At 46.3% G+C, this 20,775-nt stretch overlaps 1 protein-coding gene across 1 annotated transcript; it reads right to left on the reverse strand.

Annotated features, from left to right (window-relative positions):
• Positions 1-602: 602 nt before the first annotated feature.
• LOC118791283 (CCR4-NOT transcription complex subunit 6) lies at positions 603-20,184 on the reverse strand. The gene is made up of 12 exons (XM_036548589.1): positions 20,092-20,184; positions 8,302-8,423; positions 6,736-6,922; positions 5,529-5,614; positions 5,305-5,409; positions 4,844-4,912; positions 4,353-4,510; positions 3,738-3,892; positions 3,260-3,414; positions 2,226-2,459; positions 1,312-1,514; positions 603-838 (listed from the first exon to the last, which is right to left on the reverse strand). Exons 2-12 carry the CDS (start codon positions 8,411-8,413, stop codon positions 626-628), a joined length of 1,677 nt encoding a protein of 558 aa, XP_036404482.1. The 5' UTR covers positions 8,414-8,423; positions 20,092-20,184; the 3' UTR covers positions 603-625.
• Positions 20,185-20,775: the final 591 nt, after the last annotated feature.

Raw genomic sequence — 20,775 nt, forward strand, 5'->3', positions numbered from 1 at the left:
GGAGAAGAGGAGGGGGAAAGCCCCTATGCCTCAGCTGGTGACTCTAAAATGACAGCCTGGCCCAAAGTGACCTGCGGTCAGGGTCACCTGGGCAGACACTGTCAGTGGCAGGGGCAGGTCATGCCCTCCTCCTTTCCCCAGAGATGGTACTTGGTCCACAGCCCCCCCTTGTGTGATTCAGAGCTCACAAGGGTGGGGCACTAAGTAAACCCTGCGCCTCTTTCTGGACACGCACGTTCAACGCTTCATTACACCTGTGGACTGCTGGTCTATTAAAAAAATATAGATTAAAAAAAATGTAGAAGGGAAGGGGGGGGGGGGAGAACAAAAGCTAACATTCGTGTGGTCTGTAAAAACAATGCTGAAAGCATAACAAGTGGGGAGAGGTGGGACCAAAACATTAGATGGTAGACTTAATACAAAGTTTGATTTTCAATTAAAATGAATGAAAACGATCAGAACAAAAACATAAAAAAATCCCTGTTGGCCATACCTCACTCCTCTTATTAAATGATTTTTGATTTTTTTTTTTTTTTTTTTTTTTACACATTTTGCTTTCTTCTTCCTTAAGTTTACAGAAAGGACCTTGAGGGAGAAGAAGTGGCTCCCCTGGTGGCTCGGGGGACTACCTGCGGCCTGGCAGGTGGATTCCGTTGACTGGTGGCGGGTACGGCAGAACCAGCTCCAGTTGTGCAAACAGAGAGAAGTGATCGGAGGGGATATGAGGGTGCGGGCAACCGCTGATATTGTTCTCAATGAGCCAGTGGGGATCCAGGGGACCCAAGATCCCCAAAACATTGAGCTGAGGCTTGGAGTAGAAGATGTAGTCAATGACGCCCTGCAAAAGGAAAGAGGAGAACGGTCATGGTGGTAAAGGGAGCTTTGGGTGTTTGCCCTCATCAGAAATCACCTATAACTCTAAGATCTCACACTGTGCCCTTCGTCTCCTTGCTAACACCAAATGGCCTGACGACGGGTTGAAAGGAATGGATCAAGGAGGACTGTGGGTTGAAAACCCTGATTGAAGACTGCCTCCAGTGACATGCAGGAAGTCCTAATTTACCTTCCATGCAGACACCGAGCTGTATAAACAGATTATAGAATGTACTACATGTAGATACGTAGGCACTGAAAGGGGACATGGGATGAAGGACACAGAGTCAGAAAATGAGTGAATTAAAGAATAAATGAATTAATTTACAAATTAGGTATGTAAGGTTGAATGGATGAGGGAATAAATGAATGCATGACTGAATGAATGAATGATTAACGCTGTGCAGGGGGCGTCCAGGCGGGGGCGCTGCGTGTCACCTTGAAGTCGAAGGTGTAGTTGGTGTAAGGCATCAGGCCGTTCTCGTAGGCGCTCTTCAGCTTGAAGCCGTGCGTGATCCTGCCGTTGGACGTGCCGTTCTTGCCGTTGCAGTTGAAGTTGGTCAGGCTGTCGCTGTAGCGCAGCTCCTTGAAGTCCTTGTGCGTGCAGTCCACCCCACCTGTGCTCAGGTACTCCACCACACCTGCGCAGACACACAGCTCAGCTCACTCTGCCACACTGGCTCACTCGTGGCCCTTAGGGCGGCCCCGTTTCTGAGTAAAACCCTAAGGAAAAGCTTTGGGGGGAGGGAAAACATTTAAAAAGGGACTTTTGCTTAAAACTCCAATTACATACACGTTAAATAAGAAGTCAGGTGAACTAATGAGCCATTTCTCAGAACATGGCCCAAGGGCTGCCTTCCACTTAAATTAAACTAAAAACAACAAAAAAGCACTGCTGCCTAAAAATCCAGGAAGTATTGTCCTCAGGCAATCATGAGCATGACCTTGTGAAAGTGTGTCTCCACTGTAGTTATTATTACCGTCACCAAACTCATCCCAGCTACTTATTTCATATTCCAATGCATGCACATAGAACACGCATGTAATGAGATAATGTAATGTGCATTACAGCAGCGTTTGTTCCCATCAGTGTTACCACTGAGAGGTCAAATTCCAGACATGCCGTCTGACAGACACCCGATCACACAGCTGGCTGTCGGTTTTCTCCTCAAGCAAAGTGTCTTTACAGGAAGGGGCAGTGGGAGCTGTAGAAGCTGTCTGTAAGGCCAGAGGCTGCCATCTGTGGCGGTGCCATTGTGTTGTGAGCTAGGAGCCTCGTTACGTCCAACAGCACACATCCCTGCCTGGCGCCCGTCTCTGTCCTGGGGGGTCCTGACTCCCCCTCCACTCACCTGAGTCAGGCAAGGAGTTGAGATCGGCGCACAGCACGAGGGGGATGGCGTTGGTCTCCCCGGAAACCGAGGACAGCTTGAGGCTGCGCGTGGCCTTGTCCACAATGTTCTTCACCTCCGACAGGAACATCATGGTCTGGACCAGCTTGACGTCCGAGTATTCCGGGTCCCAGTGCATATGCGCGTTGGCCACCAGGAGGAGCTGTTTCTCCATACCGTGCAGAGACTTCCCAGCTGGAGGAAGAGAGAAGAGAGAGAGCGGGATCAGAGAATGATCAAGTCAAGAATCCCAGCTACCCCAAATCCCCACTGTGGAATCAGTGACACACCAAACAACTACTTTAGCGCTGAAATAGGATTTCAACTATTAATAAGGAAACACACCGTGTACGTCTGAGGTAAGTACACACCATTTACGTATGACCATGTGAATCACAACGTCAGTATGTATAATTTAAAGGAAAGCCCTGTAATTTCCTTGTGCAACTAACTGGACAGTTAGACAGTGTGTTTGTAAGAGACAATACTACTCTTGAGACAGTGAAAAACTGAGTGTGTGTGTGTGTGTGTGTGTGTGTGTGAGAGAGACTGCACGTCCTTTGGAAAAGAGTGTGTGTACAGATTCCAAGTAAAGCTCCATAATCATCTTGTTCCAGCAGTATAATGTATTATGCAGGACTCGCAAGCTAATACTTTCAGTTCTGCTACATGCACATGCATGTGTGTACACGTATTTGTGCGTGTAGCAGCAGCAGTGGTAAGGAGCAGGGCTCGTAACCGAAAGGTTGCTGGTTCGATTCCCTGCTGGGGCACTGCTGCTGTACCCTTGGGCAAGGTACTTAACCCACTACTGCCTTAGTAGAAATGTCAAGCTGTATAAATGGGTGGAGGAAAATTGTAAGTCGTTCTGGATAAGAGCGTCTGCTAAATGACAGTAATGTAATGTGTGTGTGTGTGTGTGTGAGTGTGTGTGAGTGTGTGTGTGTGTGAGTGTGTGTGAGTGTGTGTGTGAGTGTGAGTGTACGCAGACTCACAGGACAGCTCCATCATCTCCTTGCGTAGCTCCAGCAGAACTGCCACTCCGATGTTGTCCTTGGTCATGACCCGGTTCAGCATGGCTTCTGAGCCTTCAGAGTTGGCCATGGCCAACTGGTTAAACTCCACAGTGTGTTTCTGCACCAAACTGAACCTGCAGGGAGGGGAGGGAGGGAGAACGTGTGACTATGCCCCACCAATGGGAAGGGTTGGAGTGGCTCACTATGATTCAAGACCAGAAAATAACCCCAGCTGGTATGAGACCACACCTTTTACTGCGACACTTCTACGCCTTATGTGACAGTACCCTTTACCACAAACACTGAGGTACTGTTTACAGAGTCTTAGGAGACGAAGAGCAACCAGTATAATCTAATTATTAACTTAAGGCAAGTGGAAATGTGTAGTACTGATCACAGAAACATGACTGCAGCTGTCAGCTTTGACAGCTTATGTAAGGCGGCGCAGCGAACGCACTTCTCCGTCCTGTAGAATATTGCACAGCCGTCCACGTGCTTGCGGTCCGACTCGGACATGGTTCTGGCTCGGGACTTGGGGCTGAAGAAGCCCTCATACCCCTGCTCCTTCAGCTCCACCAGGAAGAACTTGTAGTACTGCTCCGTTTCAACTTCCTGTTGAAAACGAACACAGGACAACATGATATTAAGGCTCTGAAAGAGGACCCACAAATGATCCAACTATTTACTTGTATGCTAAAGTAGTGAAGGTACTACCCTTTCTCTCAACAATCTGCACTATCGAACAATTACTTTCACGCACACTTGATGGGAGCTTAACATGAAGTCTGAACTGACCGAAGTAATTGAAAGTGTTTTATAATTAACCCTGGGAAATTGTTAGTTTAATACACCATGCACAAGGCAAGGCAATGGACATCACACAGCAGCTGGTACACCTTTCAAAAGGGTGTTTTCACACAAACTGCCCGCTCTTCAGGACACTGCAGTAGAGAAATGCAGGTTGTCCAATAGGGTTGTTCACTGTTGCCACCACAACGGTGGCTATCCAGTGAGACTCTCCGGCTCTGGGCTTGGACGGCAGTGATTGGTGGACGGCGCAGAGCTCGCTCACCTGCAGGCTGATGATGTCCGCGTTGCAGCTGAGGATCTCCTGCATGATGGACTTCTTCCTGTACTCCCAGTTCAGGGCCCAGGAGGGGCAGTAGCCGTAGAGCTGGCGCGTGGCGTACTTGTCACAGAGCACGTTGTAGCACATGACAGAGAACAGGGCTGCGGAAAGAATGAGACACTCCGCTTTAGACGCCTGGAGGTTTCACACTTTGCCGCACCGCTTCTGACAGGACTTGACATGTGCAGATTAATTCATCATCCTGCCAATCAAACCGCATTTTGTTTAGGCTTGCATGAGTGTGTCAGTGTAAGCATGTGCCTAAGTTTGTGCTGTGAGGATGTACAGATGTGCTCTGTGTGGTGAATACAGTTATAATTCAGACATGTGCATGTGCTCCTGTGTGTTCTCTGCATGCGCCTGCATGTGCTAACTGAACGCACACCTATACGAAGCGTCCCTGTGTGCGCGTCTCGAGGGGGAAGGGTGCTCACCTGATGGGCGTGTCCGGTCGGGCTCCTGCAGTACGATCCAGGACCTGGAGGGGGGCTGCTCTGTGGGGACTTGGGGGAGGGGATAAAGAAGAGAGGGTGGGTCACGCCTCCGCACAAGCACAGCACGCCCAGGCTCTCCGTGCTCACACTGCACAGACCACTCTAAACGACACGGTTATTCTGTTTGCAGCACCACTACAAACAGCTGGTGCTCTGTAAGCTACGGAGTGAAAAAATGTTTTTCATCTTATACTTACATATTACATACTTACATACTACATAATTAGGAAAAGACAGTAAATCAAAACAAAGGGCTTGTTCCTTTACTTCAAGCTTCCAGGGCCAAACAGGTAGGAGGGCGGAGCGCTAAACTTTTTTTTAGGGAATGACAGGGGGCGGAGGAAAAGTTGTGGCAGGGGTGGGGCCTGGCAGATTCGAGCAGAGGGGAGGGGCGGACTCACTGCGTTTGATGGTGCCTGCTAGGTTGTCCAGCAGGTAGTTCAGGAGCCTGCGAGTTCCGTCAGGTTCCTGGTAGAGGTTCAAGATTTCTTGTGCAAGTGGGTTTCCTGAGGGAGAGAAAGTGAGAGAGAAAGGCCTGGCTCCATGATCTGGTCTGACTTCGACAGACAGCACTGGTGAAATGGCGTGAGCAGCAGAAGGCATACCATCACGGGGCCACACCCACCTTTCAATCCCAGTGTTTGTAACTGAAAGAGTTTTCCCAGCTCAAAAGGCAGAACCCGCAACTGGTTGTTATTTAAAAGCAGTTCCCTGTGGAAGACATGGCAAAATTAATGGGTAAATACCCTCCCTGTCAGCTGCTGCCAACCCAACGCTAACCAGATCCACTGTACCCAAGGATTGCTCTGAGTTTACACACAGTGCAGTGAAAAGCAGTGGAGAGAGCCCAGTAGGAGCTGGGGTCCAACGCCACCATCAACCTCGCAGCTCTCACCATCTCTTCTGCAACCAAATTCTAAGATTAACCTCGAAAACAAGAAGTAATGCAACGCCTCTGGAGTTAGACAACATATTTCTGTCTTAAAATGATAGCTGTCAAATACTGTAACCAATGAGAAAAGGCAAAGGCACTCGGTCCATTAAAAAGTACGGTATCAGATCTGTCATGCAGGTGGTGCTGTACTCCAAGGGTTCACGCATTCCTAGGACGTGCTCTTCCAGCAGCATTCTCCGGTTACGGAAAGCAATCCTGCTACCAGCAGACCTTTACTCTCCGTTATCTGCACATCGCTGTTCAGTCTTTTCTTGTCACCTTTCCCTCTGTTCACTGACACAGTGCTTGTAAGAAGGAAAAATACATGGACACACTGTGTGTGTGTCTGTGTGTGTGTGTACGCACAACAGGATGTTTAAACTCAATGCCATAGGCCTTGTTTGACTAGGAATATCAGTAATGAGAAATAACTGATCACTCAGCTTGAAGAGGTGAATCAGCCTTCTCTCTTTATGCTGATTATTACAGTGAACTGCCTGTGAACCCAGAAAGGCAATGTTATGTGGAAAGAGTGATGCAAGGCAACACGTCAACCCAACCACAGGCCCTCATAACGCAGACGTGACACACAGCCTATCAGTGTCATATCTCCGCGCAGGAAACCGCAAAAATATCCACTGATGAACAACTTCAGTATATCTACTAATCAAAACCTTCTCATGCTGTAAAACAGCGGCCTTAAGGCTGGGATAAGATGATTCACATCTTTCTAATGAAGACTAGAGATGACAAGTAGCTAAAAGAACAGACTGCTCACTGGGGCTAATAGCAGCCAAATCCGGCTCAACCTCAGACAAAAGATGACTGTTTCTGCAGCACATTGAGACGTGGTTTTTCCGAGGATGGCAAGGAGGACTGTGGGAGGTGTAGTCCTCACCTGAGAGAGACCATGTTGCCGAGCTCAGCCGGCAGGCTCCTGATCTTGTTGGACGACAGGTCCAGGTACACCAGGTTGTGTAGTTTGGCAATGTCGGGCGGGATGCGTGACAGGGAGTTGTCACTGAGGTGCAGAGCGGTGAGGTGAGTCAAGGACCACAAGGTATTGCTCAGACTCCTCACTTTACCTGCAGGGATGGAGGGGTGGACGGTGAAGCGTCACACACGCATACACATACAGACGCATCCAGACACCCGAGTTGCGTATTTGTGAAGATCACACACACATTAAAACCGTTAAAGAAACTCATTACTTAAACCTGCAACAAACTCAAGTTGACAAAATCAACTGCTCTGCAGAAATTATTCAATTATTAATCTGATTAATATTTGTCATCAACTGCTGACAGCTAACAGACTTCATAACCTGGACTTTCCAAATGTTTTCTTTATGCGCAAGACACTCATCAGGACTATACATCGAGTGTTCTGTATTTATGTTCTGCTTTGATTCATATTCAACATGCTTGCTTAATGAACAATCATCATCTCTCTTTCTGGCAAGAGTATACTAGTGAAGAAAGCTGTTAGATGTGGTCTAGCATATCGCTGACTGATATGCTGTCGAGTCTTTGCTGATATCCCAGATGGAGAGTCACAGCATTCAGACAGGTTAAATCATGTCATCGTCGGCGCACAGTCTCCCTCTGACTCTGACGAATGTAGACATAGTGCTTATGCAACAGTCAAGGAGGATTTAAGCATCAGTCATGAAAGATCAATCAAACTGACACCAGAAACTGATCCAAAATCTGCGCACCACTTCTAGAAACATTCACGAACACAGCGGTGAGTTTCTTTTAATGGTCGGGACACTCACACTATACAGCCAAATACACACATGCACACACACCACTAGCAAAATGCATGTTTCCAAAGTGTTTTATAAGCCACGAGAAACCTGGTTATCAAAGAGAAAGACCAATTAAAAATAAGAAATTGGAGTGAGAATTTTATTAGAAAAATTATATAGATTATAGGTTGCATGTTCTAGTCAAACAGAAGTGGGGTTCAGCTCCTCTGATAAATATTTCAGCAGAGCAAACTGACTTCCTCCTATCCTATCTGTGATCCTGTTTTTTTTTTTTTTCTCTGACAAAAGTTAAGCTCCTTACAAATGTGCCTTGGAGAATTCTGGCTCAGTCAAGGGGCAGGCTGTGTCGCTAATCACTGAGAGTGGTGCGACACTCTGAATGCCACTTGTTTCTGGGAGTCCCAGATCCAAAATAAGGCAATGACTCCACGCTGAGCCTCAGAAGTCAAAGCTTGAGACCTCAAAGACTCAGCGGCTTAATGAGTCCATTACTTGGGAAGCCTTACAACCCAATGGCAGCTGTATGCTTTAACACTAGAGCCACTGTAACCAAAAAAATGAGAACATTCAGCAGTACTGAAGTGTGTTCTAACCCCCCTCCCCATACACACACACACACACACACACACACACACACACACACACACACACACACACAATCTGGTACACTTCCAAGAAGCCCCTCCCCCTTACCGCTTATCTCGAGCTCCGCCCAGTACGACTTCTTCCCACTGGCCGCCTCCTCGCTTGACATTATTGTATACATCCGCCTAGGGTCGGGCGGGTCATATTTTTCCTTGGGCATCCCTATAATACTGCAAAACAGAAGGAGAGGACAGCATGAGGTTTACACTCGCAGACAAACACGTCACAACACCGCTAATTGCTCCCTCGCCGGGCATAAGACCCGCCTCGCTGGGAAAGCAAACTGACACGGGAGCAGCGTTCATTAAATCGGCACTTTCAAGGTTTCCCTGGTTTGTAATTATTTTGCTCATGATCTGCTGGACATCTGCCGTGCCTGGTAGAAACCACAGCTTTTCTCTGAAGCATTCCCCCAGCCCGGAGACCAGCCAGGCATAGTCTCCCAAGAGAGACGATTCATTTTGTTTCCCAAAAAAATATTTTGTCAACCAGCATCCCTCATGAAGGCCCAAAGACTGCCTTGGTGACAATCTCAATATTTAAAAAAAAAAACAAAAAAAACAAGTGAATTCTAAACCCCTGGGGTAATTCAGGCCTACAGAAACAAGTAACTGAAACCCCTCCATGCTGAGCACACACGCTGAGACCACCCCACACTAAAGCCACCACCCGCTCCCTACCTAAAAACAGCGAGTGTGGAGTACCATGGAGCCAGTGCAGAAAGCTGCAGGCAACCTGTGAGGCCGCGGCCTTAACCCTGACAGGAGCCCAGTGACCCCGCTACATCTCCATCCTCGCACCTTGCACCCTCCCTACGTAACCAGGCCATTTTCGGAAAGGTGCCAGGCAGAGGGCAAAACCACCACCTCCACCACTTCTCACGCAGATTCTGGTAAAAGGACAAGCTACAAAGGGCAGGCATCTGCCCAAGCCCCTATTTAGTGGAACACACCTACACCGGGGTGATGGTCAAGGAGAACGGGGCAATTAAATGATGGCAAAATACTATCCGTGTAGCACAGATCTTTTATTTGCATACACAGAAGGCTAAATAGCCTTAGGAAGAGAATAAAAAGCAAAGAACTGAAGGGAAAATCAGAATCAGAAGGGATGATCAGAAGCAGAGGACCCAGATGAGGGACTGCGAGGGAACATTCAAGGCATAATGCACTGATGTGCGCGGCTGCAAAGCCCTTCAGCCCTTTGTTTTACAGAGATGAGATGAGGCTGTATATACTAACGAGTGGGTGTCCCTCATGACTGCGGGGGCTTCAAGAGCACACAGGAAAAAAAACCTTTTGAGGGCAGATGAGGACAGTAGGGGGGGGTGGGGGGGGGGGAATAGTGGAAAAGATCAAAACCTGAGAACAAACACTGCTGGTTTTCATATGCGGGCCCCTCACAGCAGGTCACGGGCTCGCATCCCTCCGTGCGGTGGAGAAAGCGAAAGGTTTCCTTTGGACCGATGCATCGTCCGATTGGGCTTTCCACAGCAGAGGAGAACGTGACGTCTCCAGCGCCACCCCTGCTAACTGGAACATGAGCCCTTAATTAAAACGCCACGAGTACCAATTGGAAACACAGGCCAGCGAGCTGTGGCACAAGGGCAATGCGAAACCGCGGGGCTCCTGACAGCACAGGCAGCTCTGTAAATCACCCGATTATCTGCCAGCGCGGTTTACGTTTTCGGATACATCAATTTGTGCCGTCAGATACCAAACGTATCCAGAGTCACTTGCATGACTGACAGTTTTCAGGTGGTCTGTTTACACAGCTGGGCGTTACGGAGGTAATACTGTTCAGGGGTACAACAGCAGCGCCTTATGAGGAAATAAAACTGTTCAGGTAACTGCTGCACCACACTACTGCCTAAACAGGTATATATGGCATCTGATCTGGTGAGGTTTCCCAGTCACTGACGACAAGCTTCAATCAGCCCACAGACACACACACACACACACACAAAATAATCACATATACACATGACAATCATTTCCCCCATCCTTGCACATGCACTTCCACCAATACCTACATATGCACATACATGCAATCAAACTACGTCTGTAAATCCCACTAAAATACTGATGGCACAATTACCCAAAAGCCAACGCATTACCCCAGCCATCTGGCCTGGCCACAGAACTTACCAAGAATATCAACACAAGAGGCAATGGAGTCTGGTGTGGCCTGTCAGACAGGACAGAAAGTCTACTGGCCTGCCTGAGGCCAGAACACGAGACTCTGACCTCTGACCCTTGACCCCTAACTTCTACATAACACTGAAGGGTGATGATCGGTCATCGGGCATGATAAGCATCCAAGCCGTGCGTAGCCTACTGCAGGGTCAGAAAACAATGGCAACGCTGCAAACACACTTTAAAGTGCTAACTTACAACTCTGACCTGCAATGATATGATCCTTGAGAATCCAGCCGCACAATGTGCTTTGCATGGATTACATCTGTGCTTGATAAAAAAAAGACCTAGTGTGAATATTCATGTTGGGTGTAGCAGCAGACAGCAAAGGTAATTATAGTGCTAGCTATAATATTCAAATGCATATTAAGCTTATGCAATACAAATGAATGAACTGCCAATCAAGCCCCAAAGCAAGGAGTTGCTGGAAAAAAATAACTGCCATTTTCGTCTTGGCAAAAAATACTGAAACATCAAAAGCTCATGTCTGTCAGATAAAGTCATTCTCAACGTTTACTTTCAATGGGCCATAGCAGCTGGTTTTTCTCCTCGCAAACTGAAGGGTATGACTCTTGCAACATGCACAGTAAAATGCTAAGCAAGAAAACAAAACAAATGAGCCATGAAGCCACTGTAGGTAAATGCCATGAGGCCTGTTACTCAACAAAGTGACTGCCCAAACTGTAAGCTATCTAAAAGGGAGCAGGGAGTAGCATGGTTTTAATATCACATCTATCAAACATCACCCTATTGTTTTCCAGCGTTTTAAGGCAAAACAACAGATTTCCAACAAAGAAGAGATATAAATCTACTTTTCAATCTGCTTATGCAACCTATCCTTCTGCGGGACTCCACACTGCCTTGGTGCAAGAAAGAGTGGGTACTAAACATACCCTGTGGTAGATCTGGTACCTGTGCACTCACAACTGAAATTCCCTGAAATATTACACAAGTATTCAATGAGAAGGAAACGCATTCATACCATAAAAACACAATTTACAATGAGGATTGTGCAACAGATGGCATGGACTATGTTCTAACATGTTCTAAAGCCAAACCAGACCGCATTCAAGATTCATTTGGATTTTACTAAAAGCATCTCTTAATGCACCTTCCCCATCTGTTGAGAAACGTCCCCTTGATCTTTGCAACTTGCAAAAGCACAACTACGGTCCTCCCTAACCACACCATGTAAATGGCAGTAAAGCTGCCCGCTGACCGTCAGGGAAAAGCAGTAGCTCTATGTACCTGCAGCACTTTGTGGGCATTCCTGTGAAATAATTACCTGAACTGTAAATGGGATGGCACTGTTTATAAGTGATGCTTTATCAAAAAAGATGTGGACGGTGCAAAATAACTAAACACTGCAGACACAATAACTTCACACAAAGCATACCACTACATACGCATGCAAACATTTTTCTGTCAACTGTACCATTTCATATATGAATCATCAAGATATGAAACTGTACAACTGACAGAGAGAGACTGAATGGTTGATATGAAAGAATATATACGGTACCAGTTGAACAATTTTTATTTTTAAAAAACATTTTAGGCTATTGGAGCAATCTAAAATATAAGCTTTGATTTAACACTTTTTTGGTCACTGCATAATTCCATTTGTATTCATAGTTTTAATGTGCAATATAGTAAAATTAAAGAATAAAAGTTGTGTCCACACTTTTCATTGCTGCTGTATAAAGAGAAAAAGCTACATATTTGGCTCTCATGTGCTGCTACCATACGGTTTCCTCTCTATGATGTACACAAAATTTCACCAACATAAAAAAAAACTTTATCTGAGCCATTTAGAATAGACTACATTATAATTATTAAACGTAGACATCTTGACCTGTAAGTGTGAAAAATGAATTCATACAGCACAAATTTACTTTAAGAACTGCAATAAGTTCCAAACCACTGTGTCAAAATGTACATTTCTGACGAATTTATCAAAACTATGAAAAATGCCTGACAAAAATTCAACCCTGAAAAGGGCATGGGAACTGTCTGGCCAAAAATAAAAGAACAAAAATGGCAGCAGAAGAAGAATGCTCTGGAAAACAATAGGACGCCTCCCACCTATGGAGCTGGCACCCCTAAATATGGGTCTCACAGCTTCCGTCTCCCTGGGGGAGCTGTTGTTTTGCTCAAACGCCCGAAAATAGAAGCAATTTTAATACTGTATTACCAATTCTGATGAGAGCGCCGGCGTGTTTCACCAAGCAACGGTCCTTTTTCAGCCCCTTGGAGAGAAAGGCCTCGATACGCCCCTGATGTCCCAGGGGCAGGCTCTGCAGCGGGGCAGCCACGTCTCGGGGACGGGCTCTTTTTCTTCGGGAGCCAGCTGAAACTGATACTAAAACCGGGCTTTCCCGCCATTGTTTCAGTAAATAACTCCACTCGGAGAGAAACAAAAGACTGGAAAAAAATAAATACACCCAGCAGAGTCAAAAAAACACGCTTCGTGTGACAGAGAATGTGAGACTGCCATTACTGTAGGGGCTGACAAACATTTCTAGAACAATAACAGCAGATCCCTCATCCACGTCACGTGCATAAAGCATTATATTAAGATTTAAATACTGTAATAAACCATTCGCTCTGCTTTTGTGTCAGCTGTGACTCCCTGTAAATGTTACAGTGTGTGATAAAGGCAGACACCCCTTCCCCTGAGCGATCCGCGGACTGACACTTGCTATACTATGCAAACAAAGGGAAGGTGCTCTGGACTTCAGAACTGAAGACTTAAGATGTGAAGAATGAGTATAAAAGTAAAAAAAAATCTCTCAAAAAGATGCAAACGAAGAAAAAGTGCCAACATTTCTCATTTAATTTCATGGTAAATGCTGGACACAAGGCACTGGCTATGCAAAGTCAGTGACACTTTCAATTTCAAAGTGGACATTAACTCAGCTTAGACCACACCAAAGAGCAGCAGACATATGTTCATATTAAAACCAGACTGTATGGAGTTATACAGATTTTTCTACTTGCTAATGGGAAGTTGGCTGAATTAATGCACCTACAAAGAGGTGAAAATCATGAAAAGTCTGCTAACCTTAGATCGTTTAATAAAAATACCAGAGCACAGAAATGATCGCACAATTCCAATTGTAATCTTCATTTTTTCCGTAAGAGGTGAGGGGAGAACACTCCAAAAGCCTCCAGAGATGAGTCCCGTCCCCTCTCTATGCAGTAACTAAAGTTGAGCGTATAATCCATTTCATCACTATCGTCACGGCAGCTGTATCAGGGCAACAAAGTTTTTGCAATGTTCCTGCCAGAGAATTTACAATACTAATAAACAATGATTAAAAATGTATCTCTACCTCAAGGGACAACTCATGGTGCAACAGGCAGGCCGTATCATACGCGTTTATTAAACCTACAGCTGGTGAATATATTTTAAGCAAATATTCTAAGGTAGGTGGGGGGTGGGTGCTCCCCTACCTGAACACATCCACACTGACAGAGGGAGAGCGTAGATGGCCCAGCAGAGCAAAACTGTTTACGCCTGCACTTTTGAAGCATTTCAAAATGGTTATTCCCCCTTTTTTGTTTTAGCTGTATAGTCCAAACAAGCAATCTACGGAAAATCGAACTGTCAGCAGCCTAAAAAGGCCATTAGAGCCGGGCAGACATGCTGGCCTGTACACAGTGGCACAGTTGTGTGTATTCTGTGATGCGGAGCAAGATAAAGTAACTTGCGTCATACAAGATTCAGACCTGCTTTGATCAGAGCTCGCTGACAGACGCTCAAACAGGACTTTCATATGAACCGCAATAACACGTGCATCACAAATGAGCAGTGGATACGAGCAGACATGCCTGCGGGCTATGCCACGGACGCAGACATAATAATACTGAATAAAGGTGTGTTTACCCACACAGGCAAGCTGTCTCACACGTTCTCACGCACACGCACACGCGCACGCGCACGCGCACACACGCGCGCACACACTGACACACACACACACACACACACACACACGCACGCGCTCTCCCTCTCTCTCTCTCTCATACACACGCACACGCGCACACACACACAAACACTCACTCACACACTGACTTACACACACACACACACTCACACTCTCCCTCTCTCTCTCTCTCTCTCTCACACACACACACACACACACACACAGTGACTCCTCTTCCTGTTTGTTAATTTCCTAAATCTCCATTGTGCTATAACTGGGGTCAGGGAGGCCAGCATCTCCCACCCTCTCCCGGTCTGGGACGAGGCAGAGGAGATGAGCTGGCCGGTATTCAGCTGCGGTCATCGGCCTCCCACTCCGCCCCTGTCCCTGCTTCCCCCCGCGGAAGCTTCCCCGCGCTCAGACAACAACACACCGCTGCCACAGAGCTGGCGATGCAGGGGCAGACAACAGCTCTTGCGCAATATCTTCATGGCAACAACATCTGGCACTGGCAAGAAAATATGCCACTGGTTCCCCTATTTGCATTTTCCCCTCAACCTTCCTTCCCTCTCCCTCGCTGTACAAGTGGCAGTAATTTTCCATTCTGTTCACTTGACCTCGGCTGAATTGTGTATGGAGCAGTCCCCCCTCTAATTCCTAGAAGCAAAGGGAGGTGTTTGTTGTTTTAAGGCAAAACCTCGAATCGAAGTGTTTGTTGTTTTTTTAAGCAAAACCTAAAAGTAGCGAAATAAGCCGCAGTTGGTAGAACAAGGCAGGTTATCCCAGGTTAGCGGCTGGGGAGGGACCACACTTTCCAAGAGAATTACACAAAACAGAGTCACAGCACAGCAGAAGCATTGCTGGACAGAACTGTTTCCTTTAAACAGTAGCTACTTCGCAAAAAGCCACAACAAAACCGCAATACACACTCATCTTTGCCTTCCGAGGTCTCTCTATAGGTCAAATGCTGGCTCCTGCTCCATGCTGGGGGTCATTTCGGGCAGGAGACAGCTGCCAGACATTTGTCTGCAATGACCCCCTAATATCACACTCCATCAGACAAGGACGATGGTGCCGTCCACACAACACCACACACGGCAGCTGTGAATTCTAAAAGACAGGAACATGCGGCAGACAGCAATGTAAAAGCACAGGGCGGAGAGCATCTAAACCACGGCTTGGACAGCCAAGCAAGACACCCTCCCAAACCCAACCTGGCAGCCCAAACCTGTGCGATTGCAGTGACTGTGCTTGGACAAGGCTAGCATGAGCTCACCTAGTATCAGCAGGGTGGTCTGTGTTGCGATGCCCAGGGAAATGTTTAGATTTCACATGATCCCTTAGAGATTATATCTTGCAAAGAAGGACAGTTGAGCAGCAAGGGAATATTTTTTTCCTAACTGGCACAGAGACAGACAGAAGGTCCAACATGAATTAAATGCCTAGCAAACAACAGACAACACAAAAGGACACAAATTAGACTATCAGAGTAATTGAACTGACTACTCAATCAGTGACAAGGAGGTGGAGCCTTGTCCGTTTTTTTGGGTGCCACTGCACCACCCAACCTGTGTGACGAATAAGAACCCACAGACACTGTGGGACTGGAGATAAAGTCCCGTCCCGTGCAGTGACGCCTCTCACCTCAGAGGGGCCCTAAAGCCAAAAGATGTCACCTCACGTTGTTGCACATCAGCTGTTAAGGACCCGCCATTTCAGGCCTCCCTTTCCCCCAGTGAGTCAAAGACAGGATGTTACAGAGGCGACTGACGTCAAGGCGGACGCACTGCGAGAGCAGGGAAACAGCAGCTTACATAAAATGTCATTTAGCTTTGTTTGTTTGTTTGGTTCTTTTTTGGTCTCCCTGTCCTGCTCTCCTCCCCCAACACTCTTCAGCTTGCCTCTCCAAAGCAGGCCGATTCCTTCAGACTTAGTGGCAACTTGTGTCAGAAACACTGAGTAGGGACTGTCAATGACTCTCGATTCTAATTTTGTTCCAGAGCTGATTCCTGATTCGTCACTTGAATGAGTAAGTAACACTGGACATCAAGTAGACCGGACTCAAGTGGAGTCTGGATGGCAGATTTGATTACACAAGTGGGGCTGAACGTGGCCAGCTTGTCCCTCCGTGTGGTGGCTGGAAAGCACGGCAGCTGTTACAACAAGCCATGTTTTTCTTAAGGTCTCCCGCGTCATTCAGCACTTTCAGACAGGGATGAATTATTGAATGCCATTTTAGTCTGCCGAAAAGGAAACCACAGGTGCCCAGGCAGCCATTTCCATTCCTCCATCACTCAAGGGCATCGATATTTTGCCATCTTTTAGCGGATCATTTACCTTAGTATTTACCACATCTAACTAGGGCTGAAATAACTTTTCTGGGAAGTCGGTGTGTAATTGAAAACTAGCCCAAGGAAAAGGCTTAGCTGTACAGACCCTAACTTGCACAATGTAGAAGGCCAGTCAATAAAGGCACTGCACATATAAAGAATCCTTGTGGGTTTAGTTTTACAGAGTACAAACATAGGCTCTGCCCTTTTAACACATTCAACATCTAAGCTCAAGTTACTGTGCATTTCCTTGGGTGACAACTTTTCAAGATTTCATTTTCATGTCAAGCAGCTCTATCAAGCTGAAGCACAGAGTACACAACATATGGCAAATTTACTGTTGTTTGTTCCATGAGGGGCGAGTAAATTACATATTGCCACTATGTAATTTGTGGCGGCTCTGCCCTTAGTGACAAACCACAATTACAGGGTCTGTGCTGTGGTTCTGTGTCATCCTTTGTATGGAAGAACATAAATCAAGATTAAAAAGAAAAAAGAAAAAAAAAAAAACTGACAAATTTAAATTTCATATGTCATCTCTTCACTAGATGCATTTGAAATTTAAATAGGGCTAAGACAGGAAAAGGCAGAACCCACTGTATTTTGTTTTTTTTTTCTTCCTGCCGAAGCCGCGTCCCCGTTTGGAGATGGCCGCCTTTCCGCAGACGCCCGCTGGTCCTCTTTCAGTCGGGACTGCAGGACAGGGCCGCCGAGCAAAGCACCCAACTGACCCACCACCGAAGCCAACAATCCTCAGACCAGCACGAAGGGAGCATCGGCGGCGCACACGCCAGCAAGTTTCAGCCAAGGGTAACAAACGTTAGCTGTTCCTAAAATAGGGGGTTGGGTTTGGGGTTCAGGCAGATATCCACCTGCGCTGAACTGCGGAAAACGAAGAGAAAAACAAAAGAGGAAGTGTGTCATGGCAGCCAGCTGCATCAGGCTGGGCTTCACGGCTGAACCTGCGAGTGCACCTTGTACTTATTTAGCAGAGCACCCATGCGTTCAAAGCCATGACCAAGAGCCCAGCGTTTGCCACATATTGGCAGAGAAATGAAGGCCCCCCCCTTCTGACGCATGTGGGGCCTCTGGCACAATTCGCCGTTACCCAACAGGTAATCTGTGAGCACCTGGGAGATGAAATGGCTCAGGCTTCGGAACAATAGCGCCGATCAGAAACGGTGCTCTGCGAACAAACACATCACTTTTTCCAGCCGGAGCACAAACAGGCAACGCAGTCAACACAGCCAGCGCGGTCTGACACCTGCCGCGGAGCAGGGCACCCAAACGGACACACACACGTGCACACACCCCAGGACACCAGCGCGTGCACACAACTAAACTAGGCCAGAGCGGGAAATGATTACTGCAACACTGGAACAAGATATGCAACTAGCCCAGCTAAAGTTTGGACATCCAGCACTCCACGAAAGCAGTTCACTCACATCTGCCCATTTCACGTACAGGTGGCCACTCCACACCATGCAATTCCCTGCCTGACACTCAGTACAGGAGTCATGTGTTGGCAAAAATTACCATGGTTTTGAAGGGTGCTTTCAAATGTCTTCTTACTGGGGGGGGGGGGGGCCTTGTTCAGAGTGCAGGCTGGGCTTTGCACATAGACCTACATCTTTCATTGGATCTAGCAGAACAAAGAACTCAAAGTCTTACTTTAACAGTAATGGGCACATTCAAAAGTCAGCATGCCTCAGAGGCCTACATTAGTTTTCCCCCTGCCCATGCTTGTTTTTAAACGTATAACCCAAATGTTGCCCGTTTGCATCTGAATCATCTCCAACAACAGGCTATGCCCATATAAATTGTTATCATTATTACAATTTATGTAGAACTAACAGTAATACTTCAGTTGAAAATCGACGATCTCTGCCAAAGTTGAGTATGAAACATTTCGCGCACACTCCATGCCTTGTCGATCTGGACGTAGCCCACGCTAGATTTACTGAAGCCTGTCCGTTTAGCTCGTTATATAAACACGTTGCCTACCGTGCCACGCAAAACTTGTCCCATTAAACTTTGGCTGGGCAAGCTAACCGCTAATTACAATTACACCACATGGACCCGTTATAATACAAACGATTATTACAAACTCTCAAGTTCAAAGACGATTACAGACCTTACTAGGATCGACACAAAAAAACACGATTAAATTTGTTTATAGCAAAAGAACGAGGCCGACAGTTTGGTGTTATTGGGCCGCCTGTCTGTCAATCAGCGCTGGCTCTTTCCCTCTGCTATGATCCCGCAGATCTGTGTTCACTAGCTTAATGGCTTCATTGAGAGATAGGCCTCAAACCAAAAAGACTTCAATCAACAATCCACATTATTCCACAACGAGATACCCACACTGAATTTCTAAGTACTGCCGTTTGCTTTTCTACTTCAGGGAAACAAATCCAGGTCAAAATTTCCAGCCAGCTCGGCTACATGAATCAAACACTCTCGGCTAGCTAGCGATACCTCAACGACATCATTACAAAACACACCAACTCACAGCGTCAACAAATGCTCGTCGACTGCTCGCATGTAGCCACTCACTAGTTTAACTGTCAATTACATGTTTAACTGTTGCCTCATGGTGAGTAGCTACCTATTTAGTTAACTGAACTGACGTTAAAGCATAAAAAATTACCGTCAATCAGCAAAGTTACGACATTTTTTCCAATTAGCGAGCTAGTTAGTTCGTGTTTATCAACGCGCTGGCTAGTTAGGTTGCTCACTAGTTGGTGAAATATATCTGGCTCCAGAGAATAACAAAAGTGAAAGTTTGTTGCTAACGGGTTGGCTGTTAATGATAAAACCAACAAACTGGTGAGCTAGCTAGCTAGTTAGATAGATAGCTAGGTTAACGTTATCTAGCTAGTCTACCTGAGTGCCCCAATTAGCTAGCTAGCCAAGTTGGTGAGCTGCTAGCTAGCTAACACGTTACTCTGCGATCGCGTAAACTACAACATAGAACTAGCCAACAAAGTTAACTAGCTTGTAACCCAATTAAGTATACAAATTGCATAAACAAGTCTACTGGATACTTAACTAGCCTTGTTTCGTTAAATAAACTATAGCTAGCTACGTGGCTAATGTTCGCGCTGGCTAACGTTTCTCGTTTGACGTATTGTTCAGTCCAGTCGCTCGAAGCTAACATAGCTAACGTTATATTATTCGTCGACAAAAAACAGCAACAACACTGCCACCTGAGCAGCGCAATTGTAGCTGGCTTTGCTAACCCCTTCATTGTTACGGTTTTTCATTAGCTGACTATCATCACAAAAAGGGGAGCAATGCGTGATAATATGCACTTGTGTTTTACACACATATATGAATAAACATTTAAACTTGGTGTATTAATATATATGCCTTTATTGTTTTTACCTGCAAACGCATACCAGTTCACGAAGACGAGTGCGTGTTGATCTCTTTGTTTTCTGGTTCACTCGTTATTCACTGCTGTCTCACCGAGAGCAAACAAGCATCATGGCGGCCGGGATATTTTTTGGTCTGTGATAAGAGCGCTCGACGCCATTGGCTGGCACGGGAATGGCCAGAACCTGAGCGCTTTCTCACGCACAACGCCTCCGCAACGCTCAGTCAAAAGACGTTGTTTTTCTCTTCGCACGTAGACGTTGTCATCCTTCATTGGTCTAAAATTGTTAGCACGAGAACTTCAGCCAACCAGAGAAAGGTGCGCGTTATAAACGAAGAGGAAAGCAACGTGCTCGCACATGGTCATGGAAAACGGCGTTGCAATTGATGACAGAACATAGCGTTAGCAAGATCCTGGGGACCAAGTGTAGTTTAGCTAGCTTCCTAACTGCTCAACTCAGTGTTCAGAATGAGATCAAAACAAAAAAGAAATTACCGTGCTTTCAATCTGTATTAGGTCTGTAATCTTGGAATAAGCACGTTAATGTTTTACCCATCGAAAAGTTGAAATGTATGCGCTGTAATAACACCTTGAAAATTCTGCAGATCTTTGAATTAATGTTTATTCAAAGGGATCATGCATGTTTATTTATTGTGATTAAATAAACACTATGTATTACTTAATCATTGCAA

Source organism: Megalops cyprinoides, chromosome 16 (genome assembly GCF_013368585.1).
Source record: "Megalops cyprinoides isolate fMegCyp1 chromosome 16, fMegCyp1.pri, whole genome shotgun sequence".
In the NCBI taxonomy this organism is placed as follows: domain Eukaryota; kingdom Metazoa; phylum Chordata; class Actinopteri; order Elopiformes; family Megalopidae; genus Megalops; species Megalops cyprinoides.